General features: G+C 39.4%; 1 protein-coding gene across 1 annotated transcript in view; it reads right to left on the bottom strand.

Moving 5' to 3' along the window:
* Positions 1-1,965: 1,965 nt before the first annotated feature.
* Positions 1,966-19,861, bottom strand: part of LOC132544890 (phosphatidylinositol 4-phosphate 3-kinase C2 domain-containing subunit beta-like) — a gene marked incomplete at its 5' end in the record, with an annotated part of 71,060 nt that continues 53,164 nt past the window's right edge. The window contains 9 exons of the mRNA XM_060208540.1: positions 1,966-5,193; positions 6,255-6,377; positions 7,542-7,651; positions 8,835-8,922; positions 9,366-9,471; positions 12,999-13,135; positions 14,503-14,578; positions 16,061-16,186; positions 18,588-18,694. Of these exons, the coding sequence (XP_060064523.1) occupies positions 4,996-5,193; positions 6,255-6,377; positions 7,542-7,651; positions 8,835-8,922; positions 9,366-9,471; positions 12,999-13,135; positions 14,503-14,578; positions 16,061-16,186; positions 18,588-18,694 (1,071 nt within the window). The remainder of the gene's footprint in view (positions 5,194-6,254; positions 6,378-7,541; positions 7,652-8,834; positions 8,923-9,365; positions 9,472-12,998; positions 13,136-14,502; positions 14,579-16,060; positions 16,187-18,587; positions 18,695-19,861) is intronic.

Raw genomic sequence — 19,861 nt, 5'->3', positions numbered from 1 at the left:
CTAGCTTTTTGGGATAGAGCAGGACAAATTTTGAAAAATAAATGAACTTGACCAAAAGAAACCATATTTGATCAAATTTAAAAAATTCTTTTTTGTTAACTGAAACGACTTGGAAGGTGATAATGATTTTACCCGCAAACTTACAGAAGTACAAAGTCTGTAAACAATTGCTATAACCAATATTCAACTTTGTGTCCATAGTTGCTCTTTAAAATATTCCTATGATATCTTCTCATGAACAACAAGACCTAGGACATTTAAAACAAAAGTCTTACTTGTGGCTTTGCAAACAAAAAATAAGTCTACCAATAGAAAGTCTGGTTAAGAATAGGTTCAGATTGTGTTAAATGTAAATCAAATATGTTTAGCCTTCAGACTAAAGATTTGGTAAGGCAGTGTGTCACATATCCAAATTAGGTCACTCTGACCTACATTTTGACCTTTTACCTACGTCAAAGGAAACATTTGTCCTGGCTCTATCTTCCACACTACTTATCACAAGAACTTGATACTTGGGATATGGGTTCATCAAGGTCAGATAGAGTATCGCGTATCAAAAGAAGGTCACTTTGACCTATATTTTGACCTTTGACCAGCATCAAATAAAAAGTTCGTATAGGCTCTAATTCCTACACCACCTGTCACTGGATCTTTATACACAAGATATGTCTTCACGATGGTAAGGCAGTACGCCATGTATTACAAGTTTATCACTCCGACATACATTTTGACCTCTTACCTAAATGAAAAATAATCCGTACTCTATCTCCTGCACTGGAACTTCGGGGTGAAAAAAAGATGGCTTGATGACTTTACAGCCAACTACCACGTCATATAAACATAGCATTGTTGTTTATGTCTTACTAATTATCATATTACAAACTCAAAAATCTGTTTGAACATGCTCTTTTACAGTACTTCCAGTACTTTGATTTGCTTTTAAATTACTACAATCTAATCTTTAAAAAACATCACTGAGACAAAGGTTTGTCGGTGGATATTTTCACTTTTCAGAGCACATCCTTAATACCAGCTCTGCAGGCTGGCTTCTATTCCAGGATTCTGCATCTGAAGTAAAACATCGTTATAGTTTATCATGTCGATTCTTCAATTCCTCCACAACTAGGATTTCCCTGCCTTCCGGACGAACTGCTTTTTCTATGGAGACTAATATAACATGTGTCCAAAATTGATCCAGGGTTCTTTCCTGGCCCCTACGGTCTGAACCCAGAAATCATCCATAGCCCCTGGAGACTTAATGTCAATGTGTGAAAACAGTTGCGATCCCAACTCTATAACCACATTTACATTTGTTGGGAATAGAGAAATAAATACACAAATATTCCAACTTTGTTACAGTATAATGGATAACACCAGTACTACAATCAACATTGAAGGACCCCTGGACATCGTCCTCGATTCTCCTGTAGTTATGATCACTTTCGCTCTCTGCACCCCTAGAACATGTCATGGCAAGACTGAAGGAACACGTGAAGTAATTTGATTGGTCTAGAACGGGTTCCAGGAGAAAAAAACTCTGACCAATCACAGACTGATACATTCGTTTTGAAGTTTACAAAGGAGCGACACCCAACTTCAAAGCCATTACAATATACCATTATGCGACCTCGAGATTCGTTTGATGTACATCAAAGGATCAAATTAGTGTTGTCCACAAGGTGTCACACAAGAAACCTTAATTTTGTCATAACATGTTCTCAGTGTGCAGGGAGCAATAGTGAGTGTAACCCCTAGAGTATCAATGATTCAGAATACTGACGCACAACCTTTGCTGTACAGTCAAACTTCGAAGTTTCAAAAACCTTTGATACAATCAGACTTTGAATCATTCGTGGTCATTACCATAGCTGATGACACAATTTTATTCTGACAAAGACAGCAAATACTAAAACGAAATTTAGATAAACTTTTTAAGCAATATTTTTTATTTATAAATAGATACGATTGTGTGTATTACATGTGAAATAAATGACTCCTGTTCCATATTCAAAGATGAAAAAGGACCTTAAAATACCATAACAAACATATGTGCTATGTTGTGATAAATCAAACTGGTTCCACATGCAATGATGAAAGAGGAATCTTTAATATTATTGCGTCCTTCCCCATTCAATTCAGCAAAATGACTTAGATGATGACTAACAGAAACAAGGACACAATGTGTTCCCCAGTCACAATATTTGTACGCACCTTTGAGTGCAAACAAGATGACTATACTACACATGAACCAGAAGTTTTGTATCTATTCGACCTGTGTAGAATGTTAATTCTGCTGTTGCTGAAATACATACAAAAGATCCCAGCGTGATCTTGTTGGATCATTCCTAATCCTTGATGTTTGTTTGCTTTGTCTATCACTCCATCAACAGCCAGGGCCATTTTGAGGTGGTTCTGAACAGCTGATAAACATATGGAAGGTCCAAAACATGCCATACAGGAGGTCAACATAATTCCTAACTCAAGGAGGTTGGTGGGCCTATTGATTTAGCATTTATCAATGTTGATGATGCTGTTAGCCACAAAATCTAAACACCCTCATCAGGACATTAAACAAATAAATAATAAGATTGCAGTAATATAATAATGCAGTATTTCATTCTGTATATTAATTTCTTTCATTCCAAGCCGCTGTAAACCAAGCAAGGATGACCTATTTATATGAAAATCATTGTAATCAGGACGTCTAAATATTTTTCAAATAAATTGAAAATCTATTTAACAATTAAATGACTTAATATATATAAATGTAGACTCTACATGGTTTGGTGAACATATGATGACTATTGCGTATAAACATTTGTACACGTCATGTGACACATGGTGGTGACATGAGTCAGCAGTAAACTGTACAAGCATTCACATAAAACATTGTTATCATGACGTGGCTAAACACCACAATAGAAAAAACATTTTTAAAACAAGAAAAAATTCTATAAGACATGATTACTACTGCTCTTATGCTAACAAGAATAAGAGGAGTTATAGAACTTGTTGTTATGATACTATTTAAACATCAACTGTAACTGCTATTACAGATCAATAATATGATAGATAAGAACAGCTAAGCCTTACAATTTCATCACAGACTGCAATATTTTTTTACATTCAAAATGAACTCTTTTTCCTTTGGTTTTTACACTGCCATTTTGTCCAACTCAATTTGATGTAGGAAAACAATGTCAATTTATAATGGTATAGGGTGATAACATAAACATGGGACCCAAAGGGCCTGTATCACTCTCTAGGCTTTGTTTGAGTGAAAGTGTTCCATCCAAACTAAAGGACATGGATTCTAAAAGTTGATATATATTTCCCGAATTGTGTGTCACTTCTCTATACCTAAAAGGAGTCTACCAAACTATCTAAACTATTCATCTTTACCAAAGCATGCGCAAGACCAGATTGGGACAGAATCCTGCCATCCCATCTGAAGAAAAAAGGAATCCCCTGCATTTCCCTTATTCGACCTCTTCCCTTTGACCCCAAGAGCATCAGACCCAATGTTAATGGATTTCCTTTCACCCTTGGATGCTTCAGACCAAAGTGGGATACAATCTTTAAATTCTAACCAATGGAGAAGTAATGTTAAAATTTTGCTGTATTTTTCATATTGTGCCCCACCCAATGGGGTATAGACCCACCAATGACACAACATTGAATCGACTTCGAGAATGCTTCATGACAAAATGGGACACAACCCATGTATTCCTACTGAGGAAGAAGGATTTTAAAGACTAAGCTCTTTTTTCCATAATGGACCCCGCCCCTCCTGCATTAGAGGGCCATTTCCTTCACACAATATCAAACTGGGATAGAATCCTGACATTCTGACTAAGGGAGGAGGATTTTCAAGAATTTCTCTATTTCTCCAAGTAGGCCCAACCCCACCTTGAGACCCACTGTTTATACAAAACGGAGTTTTTTTCATCTAAAAATGCATTGAAACTTTGACAAAATGCAATCATTCCTACAGAAGAAGGATTTTAAATAATTTGCAAAAGTTCTCGTTCCGTATCCCTGCTCCTCAGACTCTTCCATTTTTGTAAAATCTGTTGAGACTTCTCAAAACAGCATGTAACATGAGGTAAGGACATGGGTAACTGTGCCCTCCCCTGAGAAACAAGTTATCTGTAGATTTATGTCAGCGTGGAGGGATCCATTATCTGTAGATTTATGTCAGCGTGGAGGGATCCATTATCTGTAGATTTATGTCAGCGCGGAAGATTCCATTATCTGTAGATTTATGTCAGCTCGGAAGATTCCATGATCTGTAGATTTATGTCAGCGCAGAAGATTCCATGATCTGTAGATTTATGTCAGCGTGGAAGATTCCATTATCTGAAGATTTATGTCAGCGCGGAAGATTCCATTACCTGTAGATTTATGTCAGCAAGGAGGGATCCATTATCTGTAAATTTATGTCAGCACGGAAGATTCCATTATCTGTAGATTTATGTCAGCTTGCAAGATTCCATTATCTGTAGATTTATGTCAGCGCGGAAGATTCCATTATCTGTAGATTTATGTCAGCGTGGAAGATTCCATTATCTGTAGATTTATGTCAGCGTGGAAGATTCCATTATCTGTAGATTTATGTCAGCGTGGAAGATTCCATTATCTGTAGATTTATGTCAGCATGGAAGATTCCATTATCTGTAGATTTATGTCAGTTTTGAAGATTCCATTATCTAGATTTATGTCAGTGTGGAAGATTCCATTATCTGTAGATTTATGTCAGCGTGGAGGGATCCATTATCTGTATATTTATGTCAGCGTGGAGGGATCCATTATCTGTAGATTTATGTCAGCGTGGAAGATTCCATTATCTGTAGGTTTATGTCAGCGTGGAGGGATCAATTATCTGTAGATTTATGTCAGCGTGGAGGTATCCATTATCTGTAGATTTATGTCAGCGTGGAAGATTTCATTATCTGTAGATTTATGTCCGTGTGGAGGATTCCATTATCTGTAGGTTTACGCCAGCATGGAGGAATCAGTTATTTGTATGCTGTGTAGTTGATACCAGTTAACAGTCTCTGTGGGTAGGTTTTGGTTACGTAACTTGATGTAAATTGCTCCTAGACAGCTGTTCTCCTTCATGATGTCATGGTCCCACACACTCACCTGTAGAGTCTTCTGATGAACATCAGACAATGCCATTTTGTACTCAATCTACAAAATGAAAAAAAAATCATGTTCACCTTAGTTTGTGCGAGAGACAACGAAACAACATTACCGAGCAAATAGATAGACATGTCATGGCAACATTGAAGGCACAAGCGAAGCGATTTGATTCATTCTAAGGGGTCAGACCAACTGTTCACTAAGACATCATTGTTACATGTTTCAGATCAAATCTGGTTTCCAATCCAATAAATCTAAATTATACCTATTTTTCCCTTTGTGGCCCCACCCTATCCCATTGGGTTGACCACCTTACCAATTCATTAAATGTTGGGTGTGTAAATGACCTTACCACTTCATTAAATGTTGATGACCTTACCACTTCATTAAATGTTGGGTGTGTTAATGACCTTACCACTTCATTAAATGTTGATGACCTTACCACTTCATTAAATGTTGATGACCTTACCACTTCATTAAATGTTGGGTGTGTTAATGACCTTACCACTTCATTAAATGTTGATGACCTTACCACTTCATTAAATGTTGATGACCTTACCACTTCATTAAATGTTGATGACCTTACCACTTCATTAAATGTTGATGACCTTACCAATTCATTAAATGTTGGGTGTGTTAATGACCTTACCATTTCATTAAATGTTTATGACCTTACCACTTCATTAAATGTTGATGACCTTACCACTTCATTAAACGTTGGGTGTTAATGACCTTACCACTTCATTAAATGTTGATGACCTTACCACTTCATTAAATGTTGATGACCTTACCACTTCATTAAACGTTGGGTGTTAATGACCTTACCACTTCATTAAATGTTGATGACCTTACCACTTCATTAAATGTTGGGTGTTAATGACCTTACCACTTCATTAAATGTTGGGTGTTAATGACCTTACCACTTCATTAAATGTTGGGTGTTAATGACCTTACCACTTCATTAAATGTTGGGTGTTAATGACCTTACCACTTCATTAAATGTTGGTGTTAATGACCTTACCACTTCATTAAATGTTGATGACCTTACTGCTTCATTAAATGTTGATGACCTTACCACTTCATTAAATGTTGGGTGTTAATGACCTTACCACTTCATTAAACGTTGGGTGTGTTGATGACTTGACAATCTTTGTTTTTTGCTTTGTTTGCTTTTCAGGATCTGGAAGTAAGTAGGTTTTCACATAGGGACTAGGGGGAACAGGCACGCCAGGCTGTAGAGAAAAATACAACTTATGTAAATGTAAGTGATAAATAGTTATCTATAAAACATTACAAAGACAATGAGGTCATTTGTAACTGATACAGTATCTATACAGTTGAACAAAAGAAACATTTGCACTGAGACTCCTGAAAAAGTACAAGGAGAATAAGACCATGTGTTCCCAAAGAGTAAGCATCTCTTGCTTAATCCACAACACCTGCCATGTAAACCTTAGCCAATCCAAGTATGTAATTTCGCATTCTCAAATGAGAACAAGGTATACAAAAACCAAACCAAAAACCAAACCAACAAGCATCAAACATGTCCAGCATCATATAGCATAAAGAAATACAATAGTTCTCAATGAAATCACTATGAGCACAATGGGTTGGGTATGCAGGGAAGTAGCTAAGGGAGCTAGAATTCATAATAGGGAAATTGAAATCATCACACTTGAAGATATAAGTATATCTAACTTCCTGGGATCTTACAAGTTGATCATGGTAACCCTTCCTGCAAGCATGCTACGAACCCAATATCCTTACCCACAGCCTTTTGGTTATTGAGAATTTGTTGACGATTTGAACAAATATGATCTCTGTGACATTGAAAGCTGGTCAAGGTTATGTTTTTGAACAAAATTGTTTAGTCCTTTTGGATATTTTGTTAAGATGTTCAAAATTACACCATATTTGACACTTTTGACATTGAAAATGGTCCAAACTCATTCATTTGAACACTAGAAAGTCCTTCATTTCACCATGCTACAAGCCACATATCGATATCCTGAGCTTTTTGGTTAATGAGAAGAAGTTTTTGAAGAGTTTTAACACATTTGACCCCTGTGACCTTGAATGGAGTTAAGATCATTCATTTGGTAGCCCCTCATCCCAGCATGCTTGCTACAACATCAACACAATTGCATAGGTAGCCTAGGATGTCTGATCACTAAGAAGTTAATAAAATGAAAATTTCATGATAGACGGACAACAGATAAAAGACTGGATGTCAGACCCAGTGTCATGACATAAGCTCACTTGCCCTTTGGGCCAGAGAACTAAAAAGAAATATATTCACAAAACTGTGTACATCTTGTAATGAGTGAAACATCAAAACACAGTTGTTTGCAGACAGATAGTAAAGAGAAGGAATGCTGAGGACGGTAAACACTTACAAGTTTTCTTGCATGCATGATGTTGACCATAAGGGTTTCCTTAGAATACTGGAAAGAGAGTTTGAGCTGACCAAACTGATGCTGCTGCTGGACGAGCTGAACAGGATTCACTGTAACACAAGAACTAGGAATGCCTTCAAGTGAAACAAACTTTTGATTATTGAAATGTTTACATATTTGTCTTCTTTTCAGGCACTCATTTTGAATCCTAACACATGAAATGTTTATTTAAGTCTTGTAAACAAAAAAACATTTGTTGTAATTATAGTTAATCAAAACACTGGTTAAAGTGTTGTCATTTATTACTGAACAAGAGGCTCATCGAGCATGTATCAACCACCTGGCTTTGCTTGACAAAAATTGTTCATCAAAACTGAATGAATTCAAAATATCCAAGCACATAACACACAACATATTTATTTTCCAAAAGAGTCCCAACTCTCTGTAACAAGGGAGTCATTCATGTTTCAGACTAAAATTAGACACAATTCTGCAATTTCTACTGAAGAATGATCTCAAAAATTTGTTCAATTTCCCCTACAATGGATCCTGCCCCTCCCACACTAGGGAACCGTGACCTATCCTTGATACAAAATGCATTCCCTTTACCTAAGATTGCTTAAGACCAAATTTTGGGCAAAATCCAAACATTCCTTCAGGAAGAGGGTAGGATTTTCTAGTATTTACTCTATTTTTCAAGTTGGGCCTCACCTATCCCCCTCCTACAGGGTCAAGTTCCACCCTTTATACAAATTTCATTACCACCCAAGAATGCTTCAGACCATTTGGGCAAAATCCAATCATCCCTATAGGAGGAGTAGAATTTCAAATATTTGCTCTTACTCCCAAATTAAGCCTCACAACTCTCCAGACACCGGACGACAGACAACAGGCACCCCATCACATAAAATGAGCTAATAACGTTGCATATGACTTGTCTATCGAAGCTCACTTTGAAATCTCTATATATAGATGAAATATTTATATTAAGCACCTTTTCCACCACCAAAGAATGGTTGAAACGATCCTCTTTCCGTTGATATAAATTTAGTATCACATTTTTGTCATTTAGAAGGCTGCACTTTGCGAAATTCGATGTCAGTCTTAACATTGCTTCATATTCATGCCTGGTGACATAACACAAATGCATATGAAACCAGAACACCATGATGTGTGTATGAGACCTGTTCTGGGTAGGGAACAAGGATACTAAAACTTAGAAGGAAAAATTATGTATATTTAAAGATAAGCAAACATTAATGTTAATGGTAGTATCATTGGTCGTATCCTTACCTTTCCTCTTCTGTGTGTTAAGTTTCTCAATCTGTGATTCTTGTTCGTCTCGCAGCAATGTGTGGAAGAACGTGTATACCAGATCACTCTGAAAAGAAATAATCCGTAAGAGGTTAACTGTATAATTTTCCTTTTTCTTATAGTGATCCAAAACTTCTTCGGAGTCAATTTCCTGGTTTTGATTTGGGAAACTGATGAAATTAAGAGTAAATTTAAACAAACCCCTGTAAGACGGTTATGAATAATTCATGAAAATTAATGAATAGTTCATGAATTATTCATGAACAAAATTCATGAATATTCTTTATTTCTTCACTGATATTTTCATAAAATTCACAATTTTAAAACTTGAGCAATTTCTTCAATTTATGTCCATGAAGATTCATGAATTACACAAGGAAGCTTAACATTCATGAAATCATTCTAGTTCATGAATATTCATGAGTTCATGAAAACCATCTCACAGGGGAAAGTAGATAGTATCTCTATAAACCTTTCTCCTCAAAACTGCTGTAGTAAGCTTTTACTTACATCTTTTATCTCTGTAGTTTTATTCCAAAGTTCTGCCAGGAATTTTTCAATCTCCGTTTTTCTAGACTCCGCTACTGACTTGACTTGAGAACGACCAATGACCAACCTAGAATATGACCAAAGGCTCTCAAGAGCTTGATTTGTTTTTAATATCATGATAATTTTTTACAGTAAGTAGAAAAGAACCATATCAATATTACAACAAGAGGCAAAAAGGGCCTGTATCACTCACCTAGTTTCATTTGGCAGTTATTTGTGCATAATCCAAACTAAATGAAATGGATTTAATAGGTTTATCTAGTTGCCCATAATGGGCCACAATCCTCTCTCCTCAGGATTGGTATCCTAACTCGTTGTTTATACGAAATTGATCCCCCTTCAGACCAAATTTTGGCAAAATCTAATCATTCCTATCGGAGTAGTAAGATTTAAAAAAAATTGATTTCCCATCACAAAGGAATGTCTCAAACGTATTTTTGGCAAAATCATTTGACTCCTACAAGAGAAGCAGGATTTTAAAGAATTTAATCTCTTTTCCCTATTGGGCCTCAACCCTCCCACTCTTTCCCCTTTTGGGCCCAAACCCCTTCCCCTTTTGGGCCTCAACCCTCCCACTCTTTCCCCTTTTGGGCCCAAACCCTCCCACTCTTTCCCCTTTTGGGCCCAAACCCTCCCACTCTTTCCCCTTTTGGGCCCAAACCCTCCCACTCTTTCCCCTTTTGGGCCCAAACCCTCCCACTCTTTCCCCTTTTGGGCCAAAACCCTCCCACTCTTTCCCACTCTTTCCCCTTTTGGGCCCAAACCCTCCCACTCTTTCCCCTTTTGAGCCCAAACCCTCCAACTCTTTCCCCTTTTGGGCCTCAACCCTCCCACTCTTTCCCCTTTTGGGCCCAAACCCTCCCACTCTTTCCCCTTTTGGGCCCAAACCCTCCCACTCTTTCCCCTTTTGGGCCTCAACCCTCCCACTCTTTCCCCTTTTGGGCCCAAACCCTCCCACTCTTTCCCCTTTTGGGCCCAAACCCTCCCACTCTTTCCCCTTTTGGACCCAAACCCTCCCACTCTTTCCCCTTTTGGGCCTCAACCCTCCCACTCTTTCCCACTCTTTCCCCTTTTGGACCCAAACCCTCCCACTCTTTCCCACTCTTTCCCCTTTTGGGCCTCAACCCTCCCACTCTTTCCCACTCTTTCCCCTTTTGGGCCCAAACCCTCCCACTCTTTCCCCTTTTGGGCCCAAACCCTCCCACTCTTTCCCACTCTTTCCCCTTTTGGGCCCAAACCCTCCCACTCTTTCCCACTCTTTCCCCTTTTGGGCCCAAACTCTCCCACTCTTTCCCCTTTTGGGCCCAAACCCTCCCACTCTTTCCCCTTTTGGGCCTCAACCCTCCCACTCTTTCCCCTTTTGGGCCCAAACCCTCCCACTCTTTCCCCTTTTGGGCCCAAACCCTCCCACTCTTTCCCCTTTTGGACCCAAACCCTCCCACTCTTTCCCCTTTTGGGCCTCAACCCTCCCACTCTTTCCCATTCTTTCCCCTTTTGGACCCAAACCCTCCCACTCTTTCCCACTCTTTCCCCTTTTGGGCCTCAACCCTCCCACTCTTTCCCACTCTTTCCCCTTTTGGGCCCAAACCCTCCCACTCTTTCCCCTTTTGGGCCCAAACCCTCCCACTCTTTCCCACTCTTTCCCCTTTTGGGCCCAAACCCTCCCACTCTTTCCCCTTTTGGGCCCAAACCCTCCAACTCTTTCCCACTCTTTCCCCTTTTGGGCCCAAACCCTCCCACTCTTTCCCCTTTTGGGCCCAAACCCTCCCACTCTTTCCCCTTTTGGGCCAAAACCCTCCCACTCTTTCCCACTCTTTCACCTTTTGGGCCCAAACCCTCCCACTCTTTCCCCTTTTGAGCCCAAACCCTCCCACTCTTTCCCCTTTTGGGCCTCAACCCTCCCACTCTTTCCCCTTTTGGGCCCAAACCCTCCCACTCTTTCCCCTTTTGGGCCCAAACCCTCCCACTCATTCCCCTTTTGGGCCCAAACCCTCCCACTCTTTCCCCTTTTGGACCCAAACCCTCCCACTCTTTCCCCTTTTGGGCCTCAACCCTCCCACTCTTTCCCACTCTTTCCCCTTTTGGACCCAAACCCTCCTACTCTTTCCCACTCTTTCCCCTTTTGGGCCTCAACCCTCCCACTCTTTCCCACTCTTTCCCCTTTTGGGCCCAAACCCTCCCACTCTTTCCCCTTTTGGGCCCAAACCCTCCCACTCTTTCCCACTCTTTCCCCTTTTGGGCCCAAACCCTCCCACTCTTTCCCCTTTTGGGCCCAAACCCTCCCACTCTTTCCCCTTTTGGGCCCAAACCCTCCCACTCTTTCCCCTTTTGGGCCTCAACCCTCCCACTCTTTCCCACTCTTTCACCTTTTGGGCCCAAACCCTCCCACTCTTTCCCCTTTTGAGTCCAAACCCTCCCACTCTTTCCCCTTTTGGGCCTCAACCCTCCCACTCTTTCCCCTTTTGGGCCCAAACCCTCCCACTCTTTCCCCTTTTGGGCCCAAACCCTCCCACTCTTTCCCCTTTTGGGCCTCAACCCTCCCACTCTTTCCCCTTTTGGGCCCAAACCCTCCCACTCTTTCCCCTTTTGGGCCCAAACCCACCCACTCTTTCCCCATTTGGACCCAAACCCGCCCACTCTGTCCCCTTTTGGGCCTCAACCCTCCCACTCTTTCCCACTCTTTCCCCTTTTGGACCAAAACCCTCCCACTCTTTCCCACTCTTTCCCCTTTTGGGCCTCAACCCTCCCACTCTTTCCCACTCTTTCCCCTTTTGGGCCCAAACCCTCCCACTCTTTCCCCTTTTGGGCCCAAACCCTTCCACTCTTTCCCCTTTTGGGCCCAAACCCTCCCACTCTTTCCCACTCTTTCCCCTTTTGGGCCCAAACTCTCCCACTCTTTCCCCTTTTGGGCCCAAACCCTCCCACTCTTTCCCCTTTTGGGCCCAAACCCTCCCACTCTTTCCCCTTTTGGGCCCAAACCCTCCCACAACCAGGAGACAGAGACTCAACATTTTTACAACATTGATTCCAATTCACCCAACAATGCTGCAGACCCAATTTGGGCAAAATCCAATCATTCTGATAGGAGGAAAAGGATTTTAAAGAACTTGAGTTTACTTTACCCAAGGATGCTTGAGAATATATTTGGACAAAATCTAAACATTTCTGCAGGAGAAGTAGAATTTTAGAGAATTTACTCTACTTTCTCTATAAGGCCCTACTCCTCCTTACCAAGGGGACAGAGACTCACTTTTTATACATAACTGATTCCAACACATCTAACAATACTTGACACAAAATTTGAGCAAAATCTAATCATTCCAACTTGCAAGATTTTCCGTTTTTGGCCCTGCCCCTCAAACCCCTGCAGAGACTTACCATTTGTACAAAATTTGTTTTCCTTCCTTCAAGGATACTGCTGACCAATTTGGTCTAAATCTGCTCAGTCATTCAGGACGAGTAGCAATTTGTATAAAAAGGTTGACAGATACCATGGTATGTCATATGCTCACTTTGCCCTTTGGGCTAGACAAGCTGATAAACATACATCTACAAACATAATACCCCTGTAACAGATATACCCTGTATATTTACCGGCTTGGAAGTATTGGCCAGTTGACTAATGGAAAGAGCTCTACTAGTCGAGAACGAAACTCCATGAGTTCAGAATAATGGCGAAAGACATAGGACGGCAACTTCTGATTTTCTCGTAGAACTTTGAAGATAAAAATCTGAAATACAAGTCACATTGTAGTACGTTAGCTTTCATATCTGGGATACATTGTTACAAATTAAAATTATGTCACAGCTGATCAATCTACTACTCAGTGAACAGTGTATCCCTGTATCATTCAGTATAACAGTGTATCCCCCTATCATTCAGTGTAACAGCGTATCCCTCTATCATTCAGTGTAACAGCGTATCCCTCTATCATTCAGTGTAACAGCGTATCCCTCTATCATTCAGTGTAACAGCGTATCCCTCTATCATTCAGTGTAACAGCGTATCCCTCTATCATTCAGTGTAACAGCGTATCCCTCTATCATTCAGTGTAACAGCGTATCCCTCTATCATTCAGTGTAACAGCGTATCCCTCTATCATTCAGTGTAACAGCGTATCCCTCTATCATTCAGTGTAACAGCGTATCCCTCTATCATTCAGTGTAACAGCGTATCCCTCTATCATTCAGTGTACCAGCGTATCCCTCTATCATTCAGTGTAACAGCGTATCCCTCTATCATTCAGTGTAACAGCGTATCCCTCTATCATTCAGTGTAACAGCGTATCCCTCTATCATTCAGTGTAACAGCGTATCCCTCTATCACAGCAATCCCCCTGTTCCTGGAGGAAACACACAAGTATTTCTCTAGAAAGAATGATCACAAACTATTACAATCAAAATCCAAGATGGCCACCTGCGTAGGCCATTCATTTGTTTTAACTGGTTCCAAAATTTCACAATTCAAACCAAGGACCAAGGTTAACCTACATACAGAATTAAAGAATCATTTATCAAGTATTTCTTTTACTATATTTTTTGGATTATAAGCCACACTTTGTGAGTTGGTGTGCAGCTTTTGAACTACATCAATAAAATAAAGGATTGTCTATATGTAATTCATTTGCAAACTTTATTTAATGTTTGGCTGATAATCTTGATAAATTGCCCTCTGTTGTCTGTTATATCAACAAACTTTGTTTAACAAAATGGTTACTACTTTGTAAGAAATGGTGAGGCTTATATATGGATAAAATAAATTGGTAAAACTCGGCTATGATATATCAAAATATAAGACGGCCAACTGTCAGCCATTCTATTTTTTTTTTTAAATCAGTCTAAAAATGGGACAATGCACAACTAGGGACCAAGTAGAACTCTATACGAAACATTATCAACCAAGTACAATATAATGACAACAAAAATCCTTTACTGACAGATGGCCGCATGACAGATGAAGGGTGATTTGAACAGATAGTGAATTGCTAAATTTGATATCTGCCTAAAAAAAACCTGTGCTTCACAAGATCTGTGACCAACGGACTAGTACCCTTATTCTGAGCAGTTGGATGTTGAGAATTATCACAACTTCACTTACGTAATGTTTTTCAGGCTCATAGCGTTTCTGGTAGCTGTGAAGTGATACATGTTCCAATTTACCATCTGTGTTTGCACTGGAAAACAAGAATATTTATAAGATGGTATTAATGGCTTACAGCAGACAGACAGAGAAAAAATACCAACTGCCTCGTTGGCCCACAATAGGGCCTTTATTGTTCATCTGGATATTTCAGCTTTCACATCATAACATTTCTTCTCACAATGATATTGTTAAGTCTTTCACAAAAGATGACAGATATTAAAACAGCATTTTAAAAAATAAATTCAAGTTCCACTTACTCAAAAGTGTTAATGACAATCTGGACAAACTTTCCTGGCAAAAGAAGGATTTGAAGAGTTTCCTATATATCCGATATTGGTCCCCCAACTTTCAGGCAATGGGGGTAGGGCAAGTCCCATTATAAATACAAAATTGCATCTGCTTTACCCAAGGATGCTTCAGTCCAAATTTAGACAAAATTTTGTCATTCCAACAGAAGGAGCTGTCTCAATGATTTTCTGAATATAACTTACCAAGCCTCATGACTTAGGCCTCACAGTGGGGCTGAGACTAATCCCTTACACAACATTGATTCTCTCTCACCTAAGGATGCTTCAAACACCTTGTTTCAGAGCAACATGAAAGTCACAACTCGTCACCTTGTCTCAGAGCCACGTTAGAAACCACAAAATGTTCACTTGTCTCAGAACCACGTTAGCAACCACAAATTGTTCTCTTGTCTCAGAACCACGTTAGAAACCACAAATTGTTCTCCAAGTGGAGAACACAAATCGTCCACTTGTCTCAGTGCCAACGTCCCCTTGTCTTAAAGCTATGTAGAATACGCAATCGTCCTGTGTTACACTTTTCTCAACCATCGCAATTTTGAAAAGTCAGCAGGTATGGGATACCCATGGGTTTGTACAGTTTATAAATTACAGTATTTCTTTTTACTAATGATAATTTGCACCTCAATACAATTAATTACAGATTGTCTTAATGTCTGTATGGTCTGCTTAACAATTCTACATTGTTTTGTTCACCGTTTTCTATACTGTAAAAGTTTAAGCTCTCACGAATTTCTTCATGATATATCATGATGAACCGGTAATATGTTGGCATCCTTTAAGTAATTGTTATATATGTAATATAAAACATTACTGATTTCTAATGAACAAAGTATAAAATCTTTGTTTTCGATAGTACTAGAATAACCAGCGATGTACAGTATGGCAGTTATTTATACGTCTCTGTCAGAACTAAACGTCGCAGTAACATCTTACATTTTGCATTAGTTACTACTAGTCTCTACATTTTGATATCTACTGTTTAGTTATTTGGTCTATACCAGTGAAAATTGTATCCAGTAAACTGACCTCTGTATTGGGTATAGAACTGGGTGGGGTGACTGGAAAGACCCCACACCAGGGGTGGGGGGCAGCTAATTAGCCGAGAGAAAGTTTACAGGTGATGCAAAATGCACAACATGTTCATGGAGCCCCGTTAAGTTTAAGTGAGCCATCAGTCAAGCTTTATATATATATATATACGTTACCTGTAAGTCTTTGGAACGAAGGACAACAATGCTCCTTCTTGATGACTGGAAAATTTGAGCTGTGCGAGATTGTGGATGAAGAAGTTGATTGGCGTAAATACAGATTTCAGACTGTCCTCTATCATCCTATCAGAGAAATCAGGAGTGATGCATATCATTACAGACAATCATATATAGTAATATCTTATAATAAACAACAATGTAGTATTTCAGCTCAGAATGATGTCAGATATAGATTAAGGATTAATATACAAACACTGGTTCAGATAGGATAAAAGCTAAAGGCTACTCTATGTTAAAACATGATACTACATGGCTAAAACTGGCAAACTTTCGTGGTAATTTGAGAACTGAATGCCATTTTTGTAGCAACAGCACAGGTGGAACACACAATGAAAGTTTTTTTTTTTTTTTAAATCTTAAAATGGCGACCATACTGGTTTTCAGATTAACCCTTTTAAACAACACTCTAGATAATTGTGAGAATGTGGAGGATAGATTGTACTTTGGTAGTGTAACAGCTGTCTGTCTGACAACATAACAGGACACACTGTACTTTGGTAGTGTAACAGCTGTCTGACAACATAACAGGACAGATTGTACTTTGGTAGTGTAACAGCTGTCTGTCTGACAACATAACAGGACAGAATGTACTTTGGTAGTGTAACAGCTGACTGTCTGACAACATAACAGGACACACTGTACTTTGGTAGTGTAACAGCTGTCTGTCTGACAACATAACAGGACAGACTGTACTTTGGTAGTGTAACAGCTGACTGTCTGACATCATAACAGGTCAGACTGTACTTTGGTAGTGTAACAGCTGTCTGTCTGACAACATAACAGGACAGACTGTACTTTGGTAGTGTACCAGCTGTCTGTCAACATAACAGGACACACTGTACTTTGGTAGTGTAACAGCTGTCTGACAACATAACAGGACAGAATGTACTTTGGTAGTGTAACAGCTGACTGTCTGACAACATAACAGGACAGAATGTACTTTGGTAGTGTAACAGCTGTCTGACAACATAACAGGACACACTGTACTTTGGTAGTGTAACAGCTGACTGTCTGACAACATAACAGGACAGACTATACTTTGGTAGTGTAACAGCTGTCTGACAACATAACAGGACAGACTGTACTTTGGTAGTGTAACAGCTGTCTGTTTGACATCATAACAGGACAGAATGTACTTTGGTAGTGTAACAGCTGACTGTCTGACAACATAACAGGACACACTGTACTTTGGTAGTGTAACAGCTGTCTGTCTGACAACATAACAGGACAGACTGTACTTTGGTAGTGTAACAGCTGACTGTCTGACATCATAACAGGTCAGACTGTACTTTGGTAGTGTAACAGCTGTCTGTCTGACAACATAACAGGACAGACTGTACTTTGGTAGTGTACCAGCTGTCTGTCAACATAACAGGACACACTGTACTTTGGTAGTGTAACAGCTGTCTGACAACATAACAGGACAGAATGTACTTTGGTAGTGTAACAGCTGACTGTCTGACAACATAACAGGACAGAATGTACTTTGGTAGTGTAACAGCTGTCTGACAACATAACAGGACACACTGTACTTTGGTAGTGTAACAGCTGACTGTCTGACAACATAACAGGACAGACTATACTTTGGTAGTGTAACAGCTGTCTGACAACATAACAGGACAGACTGTACTTTGGTAGTGTAACAGCTGTCTGTTTGACATCATAACAGGACAGAATGTACTTTGGTAGTGTAACAGCTAACTGTCTGACAACATAACAGGACACACTGTACTTTGGTAGTGTAACAGCTGTCTGTTTGACATCATAACAGGACAGAATGTACTTTGGTAGTGTAACAGCTGTCTGACAACATAACAGGACAGACTGTACTTTGGTAGTGTAACAGCTGACTGTCTGACAACATAACAGGACACACTGTACTTTGGTAGTGTAACAGCTGTCTGTCTGAAAACATAACAGGACAGACTGTACTTTGGTAGTGTAACAGCTGTCTGTCTGAAAACATAACAGGACAGACTGTACTTTGGTAGTGTAACAGCTGTCTGTCTGAAAACATAACAGGACACACTGTACTTTGGTAGTGTAACAGCTGTCTGTCTGAAAACATAACAGGACACACTGTACTTTGGTAGTGTAACAGCTGTCTGACAACATAACAGGACAAACTATACTTTGGTAGTGTAACAACTGTCTGTTTGACATCATAACAGGACAGAATGTACTTTGGTAGTGTAACAGCTGTCTGACAACATAACAGAACAGACTGTACTTTGGTAGTGTAACAGTTGACTGTCTGACATGATAACAGGTCAGACAGTACTTTGGTAGTGTAACAGCTGTCTGACATCATAACAGGACAGACTGTACTTTGGTAGTGTAACAGCTGACTGACATCATAACAGGACAGACCGTACTTTGGTAGAGTAACAGCTGTCTGTCTGACAACATAACAGGACAGACTGTACTTTGGTAGTGTAACAGCTGACTGTCTGATCAATGTTACCTTGTAAAGATGGCCGAGGCCTGAGCATCAGTTTGTTTGGGTAACAGCGCTTTCTGGATATACATAGCAGAATTCTCACTGACTCCCGGGATCCCTGCCCTCGTCATCTACAAAACAATCAACATATCAAATATATTTTAAAAAGATCTCAACATTTTGTGATCTTTCTTTGTATTCTATAACACTGTTTTCTATGCATGATCCCTCTGTCTAAAGTGTCTTAAGTGAGAGCAACAGCAATCTCTGTCAAAATCAAAGATGGCTTCCTGACGGCCATTTTGTTTCTTCTGATCAGTCTGAAAATTACACAAGTTTGTACTATTATGAACCAATGAGAAACTCTTATACGGATTTTACAGGACTGTTAATGTTATAATGATTTACTGAACAGAAATAATGAGAAGTGTTGTGAGCCTTTTCACAAATGACATCAAAGTATTTAAGGAGTTTGAAAACAAAATGTCTAAAATTCATTTCTCTATAAGAGAGAGAAACAGGCCCTATGAAATGACAAAAAAATTAATAGTCCCAAGAAATATTGTGATAACTGTGTGTCTAGCGGCCATTTTATTTTGGATTTATACACAAATTTGATCTTGCACAACTAGGGACCAAGTGGAGTTCTATAATGGTCATCTGACAATTGACAGATGTAGGGACAGACAGGTGGAGAGACAGACCACAGAAAACAGTTATGTTGGATCTTGGAACAAACCAGAAAAAATAAATTTAGTCATGCAGAACAACCACATGATCAATTCATGCACGTCTAATATGTTCCAGACCAAATTTAGCTGAAATACATTCAAGTATTAAGGAAGGGAAGCATTTTAGAGCAAAATATCATCTAACGTTGCTTTTTGCCCCTGACTCCTAAGTTCCTTTGGAGTTTAATCAACTTTCTGAATTGAAAAAAGAAGATTTTTCAGACCAAATTTCGTTGACAATTTACCCTGATATTCAGAAAGAATAGCTTTTTACAGTCACATCTTGCTAAACTTATCCATTGCCATAGTAGCTAAGAATTCATTACCCATCCCTAATGATGCTTCAGACAAAATTTGAATGAATTTCATTCTTGAAATAGGACTAAGGAATGATAGGTTTTTGAAGTTACTGTCTAAATTCTATTGTGGGGCCCCATCTCCAGGTCCCTATAGGATATGACAGGTATAATTTACATATATTAAACTTTCTCCAGTGTCACTATAATGTTTAACAAATACAATATCTTGTACATATTTGTCAGTTTGATCCCCTAGGATTCTATAAAC

Source organism: Ylistrum balloti, unplaced genomic scaffold (genome assembly GCF_031769215.1).
Source record: "Ylistrum balloti isolate Yb309-2 unplaced genomic scaffold, AGI_CSIRO_Ybal_v1 Utg369812, whole genome shotgun sequence".
In the NCBI taxonomy this organism is placed as follows: domain Eukaryota; kingdom Metazoa; phylum Mollusca; class Bivalvia; order Pectinida; family Pectinidae; genus Ylistrum; species Ylistrum balloti.
The sequence above is the reverse complement of the archived record's forward strand: the minus strand, read 5'-3'. Positions and strand labels throughout refer to the sequence as shown.